This window comes from Panthera uncia, chromosome E1, assembly GCF_023721935.1.
Source record: "Panthera uncia isolate 11264 chromosome E1, Puncia_PCG_1.0, whole genome shotgun sequence".
Taxonomy (NCBI): domain Eukaryota; kingdom Metazoa; phylum Chordata; class Mammalia; order Carnivora; family Felidae; genus Panthera; species Panthera uncia.
Window position 1 is genome coordinate 35,470,257 of NC_064814.1, and position 19,472 is coordinate 35,489,728.

General features: G+C 39.2%; 1 protein-coding gene across 5 annotated transcripts in view; it reads left to right on the plus strand.

The window, feature by feature from the left end:
• The window catches only part of AATF (apoptosis antagonizing transcription factor), a 103,984-nt gene that overhangs the window by 41,871 nt on the left and 42,641 nt on the right, over positions 1 to 19,472 (plus strand). For all 5 annotated transcript variants that reach the window (XR_007459165.1, XR_007459166.1, XM_049636537.1 and 2 more), the window contains exon 8: positions 674 to 757. Coding sequence is in view for 3 of the 5 variants with exons in the window: in XM_049636537.1 (XP_049492494.1) it covers positions 674 to 757 (84 nt within the window). In the remaining 2 variants the exon portion in view is untranslated. The remainder of the gene's footprint in view (positions 1 to 673; positions 758 to 19,472) is intronic.

Sequence of the window (19,472 nt, forward strand, 5' to 3'; positions counted from 1 at the left end):
TCATGAGCATTTATAATATGTGTATTTGTGTGGACATATGGATAGATTTCTCAAAGTGGAAATAGCAAATCAAAGAGAGTACACGTTTTTTTTAAAGTTTATTTATTTAGGGAGAGAAAGCATGAGTGGGGGAGGGGCAGAGAGAGAGAGAGAGAGAGAGAGAGAGAGAGAGAGAATCCCAAGCAGGCTCCACACTGTCAGCACAGACCCCAACGTGGGGTTCAAACCCACAAACTGCGAGATCATGACCTGAACCGAAGTTGTATGCTTAACTTAACCCAGGCGCCCCCACATTTTAAATCCTGACACGTGTTACTGATTCCCTCCAGAAAGGTTGTATTAGTTCCCATTTCCACCAGCTGGGTTTTCTGGTACTGATTGTTGCCAGTTTTAGAAGTGAAAAATGGTGTCTTCTTATTTTAATTTTCATGTATTTAATTAGAATGAGGTTAAACATTTTTATATGATTATTGATCGTTTATGGTTCTTTTTCTGTCAAGTGCCTATTAATGTTTTTGTCTACTTTTTTATTGGAATGTTTTTGTTCTTTAATTTAAGAGCTCTTTATATCTTAAGGAAAAGTGTTTTGACTGTTATACACATTATATGTAGTAGCTACATTACTTCAATAACCTTTTTGGATTCACTCCTTCCTGTTTTCTCCTTGATTCAGGAGATCCTTCCTCAAGCCCCTGCCAATGCCCACCTGAAGGACTTGGATGGAGAAATCTTTGATGACGATGACTTTTACCACCAGGTATAATTTTCATACTCTTTTCTTTTGTTACAGATCAGGTGTTAGCATTTTAAAACAGCTCATAGAATTCTCTGGTCTGCTTTGGAAGGAGGATCGAGTCAGGGAGTTAGAAGTGCTGTCTTCAGAATTGACTTACTGTGTAGTTCTGAATCTGTTTTTCCTTTCCTGTCTTGTATTTTTCCTTTTGAAATGAAAACAACTACAGCTACTTTGTTAGTTGCTGCAGAGTATAAATTATGTGTAAAACAGCTGAGCTTCTTCAAGTCAGGTGGTTCATTCTTTCTCAGACATTTTTGAGAATATTAATGTAATAGAGGACTTTTTGCTAGTTATTTGGTTTCTTGTACTATTACTGTTAGATTGGGATATGGAGCTAAAGGGCTGGGATCCCAGAGTTCTTGAATTGAACTTCTGGTTCTATTACCTATTAAGTCTCTTGTGTTTTGTGTATGGGGGGGGGGGGAGTGCCTCTTCAAATCAGTTAAATATGTATTGAGATTGTCTGCTACCATTGATTATAATTACAGTGTAATGTTTTGAAGACAGAAAGAATTGGTAGAAGTCGAAATATGGCCCAGCTGTTGATACCTCTTTGCAAATGTCCCTCAGTTCTTTCCCTTGATATTATTGTCTGCTGGCATGCTGCTCTTTTTAATGATGCTGGTGACTCTGAATGTAGTTTGGGCTATTCTAAAGAACTAAAATATTTTCCTGTAATCCTGGGTCTCTGGGTAAGTTATACTTAATGAAATCTGCTTTAGGATGTACCCTTTCTAGCTCTGGGAATCAAGGAGGCTATTCAGCAGTGATGCACCAGCTTTTGTTGAGCCATTATTTATCGAGATACCCTTTTTTTCTCTGCTGAATTTTTAGTGTATTAACTTTGCCAAGGAATTTCAACTGCTTGTTGAAGGTTTAGCCATGATGTATTATGTATTGGGAATATGAAGGAAAAAATTTGGGAAAATTACACTACAGGGCCAATAGAACAGGTGATTCTATGTAGGGGATACCTCTGAGTCTTTGCCATTAGAAGAGAAAGAGACTCTCTAATAATCTTTCTATTCACTCTGGAGTGTTCAATGAAATTATTGCCATAAGTGAGCCTTAAAAGTAATGATGAGAGGGTGTAAGAAAGAGGATTGGTGTGGCCTCAGGTGTTCCTAGTCAGAGGTCCTGATTCTTTTTTCCTTTTCTTCTCTTATTATATCCATTTGTCAGAAGAGTAGGGAACTCTATTTTGTTCTAGAGTGTCTATAAGGAATTACCTGATATGGGATATTAATGCTGTATAACTGTGTGAGATCATGGGAGACAATCAAAAATGCTCCAGTCTTCATTAATTGAAGTGTACATTGTTCGATGGAAAGTGCATCATAAATTAAATAGGCTTAATAAAATAAACTGAAATTACTGGGGAGAAAGAAGTTGCTTCCACTGGCAATCCTTGGTCTGATTTTTTTTTTTTTCCTAGAGGTCTCTTTAAAAAGAAATAGCATTACTTGATTGGCCCTTCATCCCAATTAATAATTTTACCTTCGATAAATTCTGATTTCAGAGTTATGACTAGTCACATCTTAGCTTTTCCCCTTGCTGGTTAATTGGGGTGCTGGGGTTAATCTAAATTAAAACTTAAACTAATAGAGGTCAGCAAGGCAGCTGAAACACCTGAGTGAAACAAATGGGGCTGCCAGGCGCAACTTTATCTTGGCCGTTTCCCAAGAGGGAAGTGGCAGCAAATTGGAGTTGTTTCAGCCTTCTGTAAAGGTGAATGATGGGTGACACTTGTTAATGTACAGCATCTCCGGAAGCATTCCAGATTGCTTTGCTGCTGCACCAACTGCTGCCATCCATGCACAGTCAGTAGGAACTGGACCAGTTGCCAACATCTGGCAGCACAGCAAGGAATGGGTGCAAGTCCTGAAACCCCGCAGATTCTAAATATGGTGCTTAGAACTGTGCAGGCTTTAATCACTTACCACTCTTTGGCAGCGGGCTCCGACAGCTTATCCTAGCCTCGTACATCACATCCCGACATCTGCTGAGCCGCAAGGCAGCTGCACATTCATTTTCTCTTCTTGCCTTTTCTCTTTGCCTCCTATTCCTCTTATTCTTCCCACTTTCCCCCCGCCTCCCTTCAGTTTTCCTCTCCCTCCCCAATATACTTCTTGGGAGAGATGATCTGTGAAGATTACTGCTTCATTGTGTGCAAGTAATTGTGGTGATGCCAGGCCCTTGACAGACACAGCACAGCACCTGTTCTGCTGACCTGGTTAATTTCTTCTGTTGAGTGGGATTTGCCCGAGATTGGAGCTGAAGCCAATTCAATGATAAGGCTAAAGAAAATGGCTGTATGTTTTCTGTCACCTCCCAATTAAATTGGCTTCATAAAGTGCTTTCCTTTATTTGTCAGGGTAGTAAGCCTGAGCTAAGTGTTGCATTCAGAAGTGGCACAATGTATTACAATGGGCCTGTGAGTTTTCATTTGTGTTTTTTTTTAATGTGGTCATATGGAAGAGCTGGGTGGTGAATATAATACACTTCGCCTTTTTTTTTTTTTTTTTCTTTTAACCATACTTGAAGCCAGACTCTTTGGGTCCGTGTTTTGTAAGGAAGAGATTATAGCCACATTGAATTTTAATGTTTCATTGTAAGGGTTTAAAGGCTTACTTGGTTAATTCAAGCTGTGTAAATGCCCTAACTACTGAGAATGATATTCAGGGTCAGAATACCCAACATACACACACACACACACACACACACATTCATTCATTCATTCTCTCTCTCCCTTTGTTTCATAATGGGCCTTTAATTACTACAACTTTGAAAATATATCTGTATTATTTAATAAAGCGACATGTGTATGTGTATACATACTCAGACACTGAAGAGTATCAGATATCATAAGTAATCATATCATTTTTGAGCTGAAAGAACCTTAAAAGAAACTGCATCCCTGAGAAGTTAAGTAACTTCCTGGAAGCTGTATAGTAAATGGCGACATGAATGCTTGATCTCAAGATTTCTTAGACCGAGTCCTGTTCTTTCTGTACCTTTATTTCTTACATATTTCATTCTTGAGCCATAAAAAGACTTCACTATAGTATTATACCTTTTGGTTTGTAAATAAGCATCATTTTCTTATAACCAGAAGAAATATTATCTGTGTTGGAAAGTCATTTTTTTCTTCTTAGAAGGCAAATGATTTATTGAACTCCTGTTACTTAACAATTCTGATGAAAAAATTAGCTTTATAGTTGTGTTACTGGTTTGTCTGGAAACTGGAATTGCTGAAAGCTTGAAGTATACCCAGTGGAAAGATTTCATGAGAGAAACTGTTCACCTGCTGTAGGCATTGCAGTTTCCCTCTCAAGTGGAATTAGTTTGCACTTGGCCTATTTCTTATCAAAGCTCATCCCTAAAGACAATTTCACAAAACAGGACGGTTGTAAATGACCACAAAGGATGAGCCACTGAGAAATGTTTTCAGTGTCTGTTTTTCATTTTCATTATCCTGTGTGCTGAGTTCTAGAAGATACGTTGTCTATATCACCATGTAAGGTTTTTCTTTGCTTTGATTTGCTTTTTTAAACCATCAGTTGATCTTTGACTTGGTAAGTCTGCATCCTTTAACGATTTGAGGAAGGACTAACATTTACTGAACATTGGTTATGTGCCATCTCCTTGGCTTAGTAGATAGGTACTTGACATACATCTTTATTTAATCCCCACAATATCTCCAGGTTGAGATATGACTGCACTTAACAATAAGCTATATAAAGTGACTGCTTTTATTCTTTTCATATCCCAGACCTCAAACTAGTTTCTTGTCACTTCATGAGGTATTTTGTTCTGAAAGGGCTAATTGAGCTTAGATATTGACAAATCGATTCCTGGATTTCTAAGGGTACATTAGGATTTTGTATGTTGCTTCTGGCTCTGTTTGGTTTTGATCTGGTTTGTCCTGTCACTTTGAATTTAACCAGGAGTGTCTAGAGAAAGGCATAATAGGTTTTGCTCTTTCGACGACCACTTTGATGGGTTAAATTTCTCCTTTCACATGCCATCAGGACATGTCTATAACTGACCTTGCCACATGCTGGACTTCTGTATCCAACACATTTGATAGTGGCATAAGCAAGTAATTACTAATTCGTTGAACTATAAAAGTCGATAATGTTAAGAAAGAGAGAAGAGGCAAGCTTTCTGACAAGATGGTTTACCTTAATTAAATTGGTGAGTGATTAATATGGACAGTTGATATGGTGGCTTTAATTGCATACATTTAGATCTTAGTGTGAGTAAGATGTCTCAAGCCATTCCTATGGTTAATGGCAATACAATATTCTTACTGTTGGCATGTATCTTTCCAGTGGTTCAGTTGATGGTTAATAATATACTTCAAAGTTTAATTTGAACCTGTTCCTTTTAATTAGTTGTCAAAAAACAGATACCTTTGTTCAGAGCAGTATTTCATTTTTAATTTTACTTTTAGATGTTACTCTTACTTGAAACATGAGTTATGTTTCTTGAAAATTTGATAAAATTTGGGGCACCTGGGGCTAAGCATCCAAATTTGGCTCAAGTCATGATCTCATGGTTTGCCTGGAGCCTGCTTTGGGTTCTGTGTCTCCCTCTCTCTCTGCCCCTGCCCCGCTCGTACTCCATCTCTCTCTCTCCCTCTCTCTCTCTCCCTCTCTCTCTCTCTCTCTCTCTCTCACACTTACACACACACACACAAAAAAAATATAACATTTTTAAAAAATTTAGGGGTGCCTGGGTGGTTTAGTCGGTTAAGTGTCTGACTTCGGCTCAGGTCATGATCTCATAGTTCATAAGTTCCAGCCCCAGGTCGGGCTCTGCACTGACGGCTCAGAGCCTGCTTAGGATTCTGTCTCTCTCTCTCTCTCTCTCTCTGCCTTTCCCCCACTTGCTCTCTATCTCTCTCTCAAAATAAATAAAAATAGGGGCGCCTGGGTGGCTCAGTCGGTTGAGCCTCTGACTTCGGCTCAGGTCATGATCTTGCGGTTCGTGAGTTTGAGCCCCGCGTCGGGCTTTGTGCTGACAGCTCGGAGCCTGGAGCCTACTTCAGATTCTGTGTCTCCCTCTCTCTCTGGACCTTCCCCTCTTGAGCTCTGTCCCTGTCTCTCTCTCTCTCAAAAATAAATAAACATTAAAAAACATTTTTTAAAATTTTTTTCTTAAATAGATAGATAAAAATAAGCTTAAAAATTTTGATAAGACTTACTACACATAGACCTTTATGATTATTTTAGAGCGGACTTATATATGAAATACATAAACTTGAAAATTGATATCATGGCTAAACATGTAGCAGAGAATTAATCAGCTAGGTTTCTTGAGGCATAGTATAGATGTTTAAAAAAAAAAAAAACCCAAACCAAATACCAGTGTCCAATTCAACTCTAGTTTTACTAATTACAAGATTATTTTGTGTACCATGTATAAGAATTTTATTTGAGATACATTCTAACTTATGTGCTGCCATTGTTGATCTGTCAGTGTTTAGACCCAAAGTCAGCATCAATATTGGCATTTGACTGCTAGCCTGGGCTTGTTATTGTGGAAGCTGCACGAAATAGGAGGCCAAAAGCCACATTTTATTTTATTTTATTTTTAAGTTTATTTATTTATTTTGAGAGAGTGTGCATGGGAGGGGCAGTGGGAGAGGGAGAGAGAGAGAATCCCAAGCAGGCTCTGCACTGTTAGCACAGAGCCTGATGTGGGGCTCGAACCCACAAACTGCAAGATCATGACCTAAGCCAACACCAAGAGTCAGACGCTCAACCGACTAAGCCTCCCAGGCACCCCTCAAAGCCACATTTTAAATGCAAGGTCCAGAAATTTCATCCAACAGTAATGTCAAGGGAAGGTTTACATGGCTGGCCCTCATTTCTTTCTGTTTCCTTGCTTTGAAAAACATCAGAGCACGACTTTAGTAATACTACCTCGTTTAACAAAGGCAAAACCTCAGAAAAAAACCTGAAACAGTACATTTTATGGAGCCAGCTAGGAAAGAGATAAGAATTGGCTTAGAACTGTTGAAGAAACTTTTTCAAACACAGGTGGTATCTTGGGAATTTACTAGGCAAATATGTGGCCAAAATTGCCTTTTCTGTACTAATAAGCACAAAGTCATCCAGCTGAGTGTAAATCAAACATAGGACTCCAGCAGTATTTTAGTGGCCCCAAGTGAAGAATTTGGTACTTCTCAAGAAACAGGGAACACTACTTCCCTGAAGTAGGTTATGATGTCTTCATATTAAATCACCTGCAATGTAAAGCTCCTTTAAGGTAAATTTTAGGGGAAACGATCTAGCATAGAAAGAAGTTAATAAGCATCTTTTAAAATTTTTGTGTATTGGGGATCTAGGATAGAACATAATTGCTTTAAAGTTAGATAGCATCTTTGAAGAACATCAAGGCCAAACTGTCTTTTTACAAACTGGAGCCTAAAGCAAGTATATGACTAGTATAAGGATCACCCCACCTAGTGAGTTAGAACATTGAGATCCAAGAATTCGTACTCCGGGTTTGATTTTTGTTTTCAGCATATTAAACTGCGTTTTGATCTGACATGTTGAAAATCCTTTTGAAAATTTCCTTTTCAGAATATATCTGTTTAGGAAAGGTCCAGTGTATCTGTTTGCACTCTGACAGTTCATATGTATCACTTTTATGCAATTATGAACTTCATTCAATTAACATTTATTATACCAGGTGATAGGTTTTTAAAGACTAAGAAGACAAAATCCCTACCCAAGGAATTTGTGTCATCTTACAAGAGTGAAGTTCTCTCTTAATTTGTATGGTCACATAGCTCCTCCTTTAAGAGTGTGACTTCATTAAAATTTATGTGGAGAAAGTAAATGGTGGAAGAGAGTAATCAGGTCCTTGATATAAAAACATACATGTATGTGTCTGCCTCAAGCACTGATTTGCATACCAGTTTTTCCCCCAACATATGTCTGATCTGATTGCTAAAGTCATTTCTCTATAATCTCTTCAAGACCATGAGAGATGCTGTTTGATATAAACTCTGGATAATATAAATTCTCTATTTTCCAAGAATATGGTAATTGTTAGAAGCTGAATTGAGATGTCAGTATCCACTGAAACTTATTTCAGGTTAGAAGAGCCTTCAAGTTGGTGATTGGTATTGGAGGGTTCATTTTGCTATGTCCTACTTTTGTGTATTTCTGCAGTTTTATATAATAAAAAGTTAAGGAGAAAAAAACCTTCAGATTTCTTTCTTCCTTCCATCATTCATTCAATAAATATTTGCATACCTACTATGTATTTTTGACTAACTGCTATTTTAGGCTGTGCTGTGCTAGCCAATGCGGTAGCTACTAGCCACATGTAGTATTTAAATTTAAATTAATTAAAATAGAATAAAGCTAAAAATTCAGTTCCTCATTCATACTGGCCACATTTCAAGTGGCCACATGTGCTAGTGGCTATGGTATTGGACAATGCAAATACAGAATATTTCCTCATCATAGAAAGTTCTCTTGGAGCTCTGTTAGAGGCTACAACAAAGCAAAGTTCTGTCCATGTGAGCATCCATTCTAGCTCAGAGATAGGATGAAAGGGGAAATATATTGTGACTGTACAGTAGAAGATTCTAAAACCTGGCATGGGTGAAAGGAATACCAGGGTAGAGATAGGACAGTCACTGTTTTTTTGTAGGATGTTCAGGGGATAAGGTTGTGTTTGTGCAGAGACTTGAAGGAAACAAATAACAGTCATGCAAGTATCTGGAGGAAGAGTGTTGGGAACAAAGGGAATGGCAAGTACAAAGGCTCTGAGGCACGGTGGAGGCTAGCATGTTCTAGGAAATTCATGGAGGCCAGTGTCGTTGGGGTAGACTAGGCAAGAAACAGTGATAGAGGAGGAAAGAGAGGTAATGGAGGGCCAGGTACTATAGGACCTGTAAGCCACTGTAACATTTTGGCTTTTATTGCAACTAAGATGGGAAATCACTAAAGGGTTTTGAACAGAGGAGTCACCTGATTGGACTAATGTTTTAAAAGAATCACTCTGCTGTCTGTGTTGAGAATAAACTGTAGGGGCATAAGGTGGTAAACAAGAAGCCAGTTAAGAGACTCTAGTGATGATCCAGGCAAGAGATGGTGGTAGTTGGGACTAGGGTGGTTTTGGAAGGAGTGCAAAGTAGTTGGATTCTGAACTTACGTTAAAGTTGAACTGACAGAATTTGCCATTGAATTTCATATGGGGTGTGGAAAGCAAGGAGTCCAAATTACTTTAAGGTTTTTGAGCTGAGCAGTGGGAAGGATGAAATTGCTATTTACTGCGATGGGGAAAACAATGAGAGAAGCTAATCTGGAGGAGAAAGCTGGAACTCAGTTTTGGTTTTATTAAGCTTCCCCCCACCCCCCCCCCCCATAGACTTGTTTTGGCTTTAATTATTTTGATTATCAGTTATATTAAGTTTAGATTACTTCGGAAACATTCATGTGGAGTTGTTGAAGAGGTAGTTATATGTATAATTTTGGAGTCCGTAGGAAGATCTGGGCTTGAAGGTATAAATTTGAGAGGCATCAGCATATAGATTGTATTTAATGCAATGAGACTGAACCAGATCACCTAGAGAATGAAGCGAGAGAGAAAAAAAGAATTGATTCAAACTTTGATCCTGGGACATTCAAACATTTAGAGGTTGGGGAGATACAGGGCAGCCAGCAAAGGTGATTGAGAAAGAGCAACCAGTAAGAGTGAAGGAAGAGTGATTTCCCAGGTTCCATGTAAAAGTGTTTCAAGAAGGAGGAAATGTGGTATCATCTTGAAACCAAAACCAGACAAAAGCAGCACAAGAAAATTCCAGACCAGTATCTCTTATGAATATAAATGCAAAGGTCCATAAAGTAAGTACTAGCAGACTCAATCCAGCAGCACATAAAAAAGATGATGTACCATAACCAAATGGAATTTAGTCCATGAATACAAGGTTGGTTTAACATCAAAAATCAATCAATGTAATACACCATATCTATAGAAAAAGGACAAAACCATGTGGTCACCTCAATAGATGAAGAAAAAACATTTGGCCCTTTTATGATAAAAACACATGCAAACCAGGGAGAGAAGGGAACTTTTTACTTGATAAAGAACATCTGTGAAAACCCACTTTCACCTACTCATTGGTGAAAGAAGGAATGCTTTTTCTCTAGGATTAGGAATGTGACAAGGATGTCTTCTCTTGCCACTAGCATTCAACATTGTACCGGAGGCTCTAGACGGGGCAGTTAGACAAGAAAAAGAAATAAAGTCATCCACATTGGAAAGGATGAAGTAAAACTGTCTCTTATTTGCAGATGGCATGATCCTATATATAGAGAATCCCAAAGAAGCCACCAAAAAACCACCAGAGCTAATAAATGAATTTAGCAAAATTGGACCCAAGATGAGCATGCAAAACTCCACTGTGTTTCTGTACACCAGCTGTGAGCAATCTGAAAAGGGAAACTGTTACATTTACAATAGTATCCAAAAGAATAAAATACCTGGGGATAAATTTAACCAAGGAGGTGAAAGATTTGTACACTGAAAACTATAAACATTGCTGAGAGAAATTTGAAAAGACCTAAATACACTGAGTACAAAGTCATCTCATGTTCATGGACTAGAGGAGTTAATATTGTTGAGATGGTGGTACTCCCCAAACTGATCTTCAGACTCAACACAGTCCCTATCAGAATTACAACTGCCTCTGTAGAAATTGATAAGCTGATCCTAAAATTCACATGGAAATGCAAAGGACCCAGAATAGCCAAAACCATCTTGAAAAAGAACAGAACTGGAAGACTCCTACTTCCTAATTTCAAAACTCACTACCAAGCTACAATAATCAAGATGTTGTAGTACTGACACAAAGTTAGGTATATAGAGAGACACCTGAGTGGCTCAGTCAGTTAAGCATCCAACTTTGGCTCAGGTTATGATCTCCCAGTTCGTGGGCTCAAGCCCCACGTCGGGCTCTCTGCTGTCAGAGTGGAGCCCGCTTCAGATCCTCTGTCTCCCTCTCTCTGCCCCTGCCCTGTGCATGCGTGCTCTCTCAAAAATAAATAAACATTAAAAAAAAAAAAAGAAAAAAGGTATAGAGGTCAGTGGAATACAATTGAGAATCCAGAAATAAACCCTTACATTTATGGTCATCCAACAAGGGTGCCAAGGCAGTGCAATGGGAAGTGAACTGTCTTTTCAACAAATAAGGCTGGGACAAATGGATATCCACGTGCAAAAGAATGTTGGTGCCTTCCCTCACACCTACACAAAAAATAATTTAAAATGGATCACATACCTAAATGTAAAAGCTAAAAGTATAAAACTTGTAGAAGAACACATAGGAGTAAATCTTCATGAGCTTTAGTTAGGAAATGGTTTCTTAGATATGACTTAAAAAGTGCAAGTGACAAAAGAAAATAGATAAATTGGACTTGATTGAAATAAAAAACTTTGGTCCTACAAAACGTACCCTCTGGCAAGTGAAAAGACCCACAAAAACGTTTGTGGGAGAAAATATTTATAAATCATATATCTGATAAAAGACTGTTGTTTAGAATTTATAAAGAACTCTTACAACATAATAATAAAAGATAAATAACTCAATAAAAAATGGCAAAGGATCTGAGTATACATTTCTCCAAAGAAGATACTTAAATTACCAGTAACCACAGGAAAAGGTGCTCAACATCATTAGTCTTGAGGGAAATACAAATCAAAAGCAGAATACATGCCACCTTACACTACTAAGATGGCTATAATCAAAAAGATGATAGCAAGTGTTGGCAAAGATATGGAAAATTTGGAACCTTCACACATTGCTGGTGGGCATATAAATTGGTGCAGCCTCTGTGGAAAAGTTTGGCTGTTCCTCAAAACATTAAACTTAGAGTTACCCTATGACGTGGCAGTTTCACTGTTAAGTGTATACTCAAGAGAAATGAAAGCATTTGCCCACACTAAGACTTGTACATGAGTATTCACAGCATTATTCATGATAGCCACAAAGGAAGCAGCCCAAATGTCCCTCAACTGATAAATGGTTGGACAAAGTGTATACCCATGCAATAGAGTGGTATTCAGCTATAAAAAGGCATGAAGTGCCGATGACTTGCTGCAACATGGATAAGCCTTGGAAACAGTATGCTAAGTGAAAGAAGTCAGTGACAAAAGACTACTATTGTATGATCTGTGTATATGAGATACCCAGAGTAGGCACATCTGCATTGAGAGAAAGTGGATTAATGGTTGCCTAGGGTTGGGGGTCATAGGAAAATGCAAGTGAAAAGTAATGGGTAATGGGTTTCTTTTGAAAGTGATGAAAATATTCTGAAATTGATTGTGGTGATGGTTGCACAAGTCTGTGACTATACAAAACCATTGAATCATACAGTTTAAATTGGTGAATTGTATGGTCTGTGAATTATATCTGAATAAAGCTTTTTTTTTTTTTTTTTAAGAAGAGAATGACCTATGTCAAGTGTGCACAAGTGACATAAGGACTGAAAAATTGACCATTGGTGTCAGCAAGGTGGAAATCATGGTGACCTTGACAAGAACTGTTTTGGTAGAATGATAAAGTGGGTTCAAAAAGGAATGGTAGGAGAAAAATTGGAGATGCTGAGTCTAGGCAGCTCTTGAGTAGGCTTGCTGTTAAGAGAATAGAGAAATGGAGCAGCTGAAAGGGAAAGTTTGGGAGAGTGTTTTGTTTTGTTTTAAGAGAGGAAATGTACTTTGCTGGTGGAAATGATTCAATGGAGGGAAAATGGAGGTGAGAATTGGTGGTGAGTATTCAAGTCCAGAGAAGTTGTTCTGACAAACATTTCATCCATACATAGAGGAGGGAAGGCAGAGTATACGGGTACACTTGCAAGGAGATACTGTGGAATCATGTGGAAATGCTCATCAAGGTGCTTTTGTCTCCTTTTGTCTTACTTTATGAGTCAAGAAGCTGAGAGAAGATGTGGCAGAGGCTGGAGGTTTGAGAAAAGAGGAGGCATGGCAGAGTCCCCCAACAGAGTGGGAGAGTGAGTAGAAGGGAAACCCACAGGGGAGTTGTCAGGTAGCACAGAAGATCCACATGAGGTCAGGGTTAATGACTTTCAAATGGGGGATCCCATTCACATGGTCTTGTCTTTTTCTCCAGGCAGTTCAGCTGCATGGATGCACGTTTAACATGGTTGGGGGGGGGGGCGGCTTGCCAAGGGAGTACAGGTACTTAATCCTTTACCTGCAATTCTGAAATGTAAAAAGTTCTGAAAACTCAGTTTGTTGCTTTTGTTTGTTGGTTGGTTTGTTTGGTTTGTTTGTTTTTAGTAAGTTTGGCAAACTTTTGTGGTGGCAACATCTGACCTGAAGCTATTATAAACTTGTTAGGCTTTAATTTATCCCGCTTAGTGGGGATGATTCCTGTATTTTGCTGCAGAAATATTCATGTGCTTGATTTTAGGGTGCTATCCCAGACTCTGCTGGGGCATTTGTATTTTATTTAACACTGTATTATCTTCCTCATATCCTAAAAGTTCTGAATTCCAAGACCCATCAGTTCCCAAGGGATCGTGAATCTGTTTGACAAAGGGACAGCATGCAAGGGAGTTGAGAATGTATACCAAGAGTGATTTTCCTGATGGCCTGTGGAATCACTTCCACCTGAGGAAGGAGGGAAGTGAGCATGTGAGAAGAGGCAGGCTGCTGAAAAGGTGGCAGAATCAATGGGTTATTGATCCTGGTGGGGCTGAAGAATTATTGGAGTATGAATGCTAGAGGCAGAATGCCGGAAAGATAGGGAAAGCTTTGTTTCAGCTGGGCTTCACATCCTAAAGGACATCATTACGGAACACAAGTTAGTACTACCCTTCCGGTTTCTTACTTGTGAATCCCTGTAGTAAAATCTTCTCTAGTTCTGAATGACTTCCTCTTTATTCTTCCAAGACAAATGATATATTGTTTGGTGCCATTAAAAGAAACTTGCCCAAGAGTGCCCCAGAATAGTCAGTGACTGAACTGAGCTCCCAAAGGATATTTAACTCTTCTGTTCACCTTTATTAAATATGGAAGGGAAAAAAGATACACACCAGAAGGATGTTCTGACCAAGGGACAGAATACTGGAAATGGGAACTGTTGGAAATTTCAAACAATAGAACTTTCTGTACATTGTTACTTTTGTTATGGATTAGGAAGAGTGGCTTAATGTAGCCACTTGATGCTTGTAAAATTCTTTTTATTTTTAAGAAAAAGAAAGGAAAAGCAAATTGGCAAAAAAGAAATTCTTTAGCATCCGAATTGCTTAATTCTTACCCTGTCTGCACACATCAGGACCTAATACTGATTGTGATTTACTTACAGTCCTCGTTAATAATTAGACATTGGGAGACATTATATATCATGCCTAATGGAATACATGGGATCTGATGAGCAAGTTTTCTGTTTTGACTAATAAATTTTAACCCCAATGGCCAAGGCTAGTGAAATACCACAGCCTTTGAAATATTTTAGAACTTGTGCTGAGAAAACAGTGTTACTTTATTTAGTCGATGAATTTATCATCCCTTCCAAATCACAGGCCTTACTTAGCTCTAGCTCTGGAGTGGAGCCATGATGCAGCACTGAATCAGAAGGTGGAAAAACTAATCAAATCTTTAAAGACCAAGGGCAGCGAGGCAGAGTCAGGCTGACTTTTTCAGTGGTAGCCTGTAGCTATACATTTTCTTATTTTAGTAACCAAAGGCAGGCTATTTGTAACGTCAGTATTAAGATGCTTCTTGAATTCTATTCACACATCATGATTTCTCTCCATTCTTCTCTGTACCACTCTTCCTGTAAATATTGTACTTGTCATTACAGAAGCTGGATACTGTTCATCCTTGATTACAGGATCGACAAGAATGCTTGCTACTTAACTCTGTCATTTTAGAAATGTTATTGAATAATTGCTGTGTGCAAGGCAGTGCACAGAGTTCTGTGGGAGGTGAGAATTTGAGTCTGACTGTAACCTGCCTTCAGGATGCTTACAACCAGGCAAAGGAAATGACGAAAACATAACCAACCAGCATGCTTGGTGAGGGGGTCTGAAAGAATTTAGAAGAGGGAGAAATTAAAAATAGTTTGAGGGAGTTGAAGAAGGCTGCAGGGAGGAGGAGATGGCATGTGATCCAGGTCTTCAGAGAACTTTAATGGCTGGGGGAAGTGCTAAGTGTAGGGGATCATGTGGCCAGAATTGCAGGTCACAGGGAATAGCAGTTAGTTGTTAAAATGGAACAAATGATGAAGGAGAGGATCACTTTTGCTCCAATTTATCATGGTCCAGTTTGGAAAAGTTCTACCACCAGTAGCATACTTTTCAAATAGTGACTTACCATTTTTGTGAATTTTCAGTGCATTTTACATTTTCTTCATTCTACTTTTTCTTCATTTCATATCTAATCAGTAGAAATGAAAACGGAATTATTGTATTTGTTCGTTATTAGCATCTATGGTGGTGGTGATTTAGCTAGGGGGGTGGGGGGTTGAGTTTTTTGTCCCAAGTGAGATTTGGTGGATTATTGGTGAGTATTGTTATCTGATGCTGACAATATTATTATTTATTTATTTATATTTGTTTATAGTTTATTTATTTATTTTTTAACCTTTATTTATTTTTGAGACAGAGAGAGACAGAGCATGAATGGGGGAGGGTCAGAGAGAGAGAGACACAGAATCTGAAACAGGCTCCAGGCTCTGAGCTGTCAGCACAGAGCCCAACGCAGGGCTCAAACTCATGGACCACGAGATCACAACCTGAGCTGAAGTTGGACGCTTAACCGACTGAGCCACCCAGGCGCCCCTATAGTTTATTTTTTGAGAGAGAGAGCATGAATGGAGGAGGGACAGAGAGTGGGGGGAGACAGGATCCCAAGCAGGCCCTGCACTGTCAGCACAGGGCTCGAACTCACAAGCCATGAAATCATGACCTGAGCTGAAATCAAGAGTTGGGCACTTAATCAGTTGTGCCACCCAGGCACCCCAGTATTTCTGTTTATTGAATACTTATATTTTGCTTAAGTGTATTACTTTCATCATCTTCTAAAATACCAAATGAAATTTATGAGATAAAATTATTACTATTTTATGAAAGGAAACTGAGTCTCTGGAGAGGTCAGATAACTTGTCCCAGATTAAACAGCTAGTAAGGGGCATAGTTTGGATTCGGAACCCAGATGTGTCAGACACCAAAGCCATGGTATTATACTGACTCGTGGGCAGATATTTACAGTTACACTGAACCATGCAGCACACTATCTAGAATCATTAGATCTTAGAAAATGGGAGATGGGAACCTGAAATTTGGAATTTGAAAAACGTATTTTGTCAATAAAAAAGTTTATTTATTTTTTAATTAAAAAATGTTTAAATAAAAAACACTATCTTGAGGGGTGCCTGGGGTGGCGCCTGGGTGGTTCAGTCGGTTGAGCGTCTGACTTCGGTTCAGGTCAGGATCTCGCAGTTCGTGAGTTCAATCCCCGCGTCAGGCTCTGTGCTGACAGCTCAGAGCCTGGAGCCTGTTTCAGATTCTGTGTCTCCCTCTCTCTGCCCCTTCCCCGCTCATGCTCTGTCCTTCTCTGTCTCTCAAAAATGAATAAACGTTGAGGGGTGCGTGGGTGGCTCAGGTGATTAAGCGTCCAACTCTTGGTTTTGGCTCAGGTCATGATCTCACAGTTCATGAGTTCAAGTCCTGCATCAGGCTCTGCACTGTCAGGGTGGCATTCTGTCTCCCTCTCTCTCTGCCTCTCCCCCGCTCACTCTGTATTTCTCAAAAACACTATATTGAAATTAATTCAGGTTTTTATTATGAAGATGTCAAGACACCTTTCTTATAATAAAAGGACCAACTCAAAGAGATTGCAGAAAGAGGGTCTGGATGGTTTAGAGGAAGCACAAAAGGTCTGTTCCTTCTCTTTTCCAGAGAAGAACCAACACTTCCTTTAGGAAATGAGATCCAAGAGGGAGAATAGGTCTACATGATTTTAACATGAATAGAATGAGAAGTGATTTAAAATCTTTTAATTCATTTAGATTAATTTTTTGTTTTTGTACTTTTAATTCAAGTACTCTTAGGATGGTTTAAAAAAAGGATGATTCTTGGGGTACCTGAGTGGCTCAGTTGGTTAAACATCCGACTTGTCTCAGGTCATGATCACATGGTTTATGAGTTCGAGCCCCGTGTCAGGCTCTGTGCTGACAGCTCAGAGCCTGGAGCCTGCTTCTGATTCTGTGTTTCCCTCTCTATCTGCCTTTCCCCCTCATGCTCTGTCTCCCTCTGTCTCTCAAAAATGAATAAAAATGTTTAAAAAATGTTTTAAAAAGGTGATTCTTGAGATGATGCAAGGAAATGGATTAATTTATATTTGCAGTGCTGGGGGTGCACTGCACAAAGAGAGTTCTGTAGCTTGTACAAAGTAAATTTTCATGGACATATTCAAATCTTCAAGGATCTTGGTTTTATTTTCCTAATTCATGCACATTGACTATATTATTAATGAATCAATAAATAGGTCAAGAACAGTGTATTAAATGAAGAGGAAAAAACACCCACTTAAAACAAACCACCCACTTCTCTGGGCCCTCTGTAAGACATGTGAGAAGAATATTGTTCGGGGAGGAGGATTTGCTGATAATGGTAATGACAAAAAACAAAACAATTGCTTAGGTAGATAGTGGTACTCTCGATAAGAGGAGAAGATAGGCATTAATCAAGTAATCCACTAACAAGTGTAGATTAAGTACGAGCGTAGTGTGTATGTGTGTGGAGGGTGGGGTTAAGAAAGACTTTCCTAAGAGGGTGCCTGGGTGGTTCAGTCAGTTAAGCATCCGACTTCGCTCAGGTCATGATGTCGACGTTCATGAGTTTGAGCTCTGCAGCACAGAGCCTGCTTCAGATTCTCTGCTTCCCTCTTTTTCTTCACCCCCATAAAAAAATAAATAAACATTAAAAAAAGAAAGGTTTCCTTAAGGAAGAGATGATTAAACTGCCATTAATGAATGGAGAAGGAGGCGGGGTGTAAGCAGGTAAATGGTTAGGGAAGCACACCTGTGGCAGGGCTCCTGCATAAAGGGCTCTGTGGCGGGAGTGCACCTGGGAACATTTCAGGTACGGAAAGAAGACTGGTGGGACAGGAGCACGGAGGTGGAAGGTTAGGCTGGAGAGGTAGATAAGGGACCAGACCATATTGGGCCTTTAGGCTGCAATAAGAATTTTATCCTCTGGCATATTTGCATTTAAAAAATATTACTCTGGCTCTAATTAGGAGACCAGAATGGAGGAGGGGCAAGAGTAAATGTGCGGAAATCATATACTAACTCAGGTGAGTCCGTGTCTGTTTTATTTTACATTGTCTTCCCAGGGTACTCAATACATATTTATGGAATGTATGAAGACGATGATAGCCTATAGTAGGATATAGACAGTGGAGATAGATAAAAATGGACAGATTCATGAATGAGTGGATCACATACAAAGGACTTGGAGACAGATTAGATATTGAATGTAAAGGAAAAGGAATTCCAGGGGTAGCTCTTGTATCATTGAAGTCTTGAGAATAGAATGTAACTCTTGGGGAAAGTGTATAGAGTGAGAGGAAAAGGCAGCTTGGAACTGAGTCTTAAAGAATGCTAGCATGCAATGTTTGGGCAGAGGAGATGGCTGAATATGGAGTAAAAACAGGGAGGTGCCTCAAAGATGGCAAGAAAGAGTGTTTCAGGAAGGTAAGAATGTACAGTATCACTTGCTGCTTCAAGAAATCTGGTAGGAGGGGTAGGGGTGCCTGGGTGGTTCAGTTGGTTAAGCATCTGACTCTTGGTTTTGGCTCAGGTTGTGATCTCACGGTTTGTGGGTTCGAGCCCCACCTTGGGCTCTGCACTGGTAGTGTGGAGCCTGCTTGGGATTCTATCTCTCTCCTCTCTCTGTCTCTCTCCCCCTCTCAAAATAAATAAATAAATTTAAAAAAAGAAGTCTAGTAGGATGAGTCATGACAGATGTCCATTAGACATGGAGATCTGGAGACCTTGGCATGAGTTGTTTCATTAGGACAATGGAGACAGAAATTTAGGTGTTATGGAGTTGGTTGAGGAGTGAGTGGGCAATGTGGAAAGAAAACAGAAAAAATAGTTACCTGTGGGGAGTGGGTCACCTTCTGGCAGTTTTATACTATAGGCATGTACAGTAATTCCTACCCAGCTATTTGAAATTATAGTGTATGTGGATTTATTTTTTGCATACTTTAAATATAGCATATAAAAATTGAAAGTGGGGGGGTTAATTTGAAAGACTGGAGAGCTGAGAACAGAAACATTTAGTAAAGCAAGAGGCAGAACAGAAACATACATTTTCACTAAGATTTCTTGTGGAGCTGAAGAGGAAACGGAAGGAAGAGTAAAGCCAAGCATTATGAGTCTGCTTTTTGTAGCTCAGGGAGAGAGGGACTGAAATACATGTAAGAGAAGTTGACTGTACTTGTTTCCTATGCAGTCTATGTATTGGGGACAGAGTTTGAAAAATCCTGACTCAGCTAGGCTGAGTAAGTTGGAGAGAGTTGTCCCAAGGTTTTTCCATCTTAAGAATCTGGCTATGAACCATAGAAGCCTGAGCGGTATAAGAATCAATAACTGTAGGTCACAAATTTGGAAAGCCAG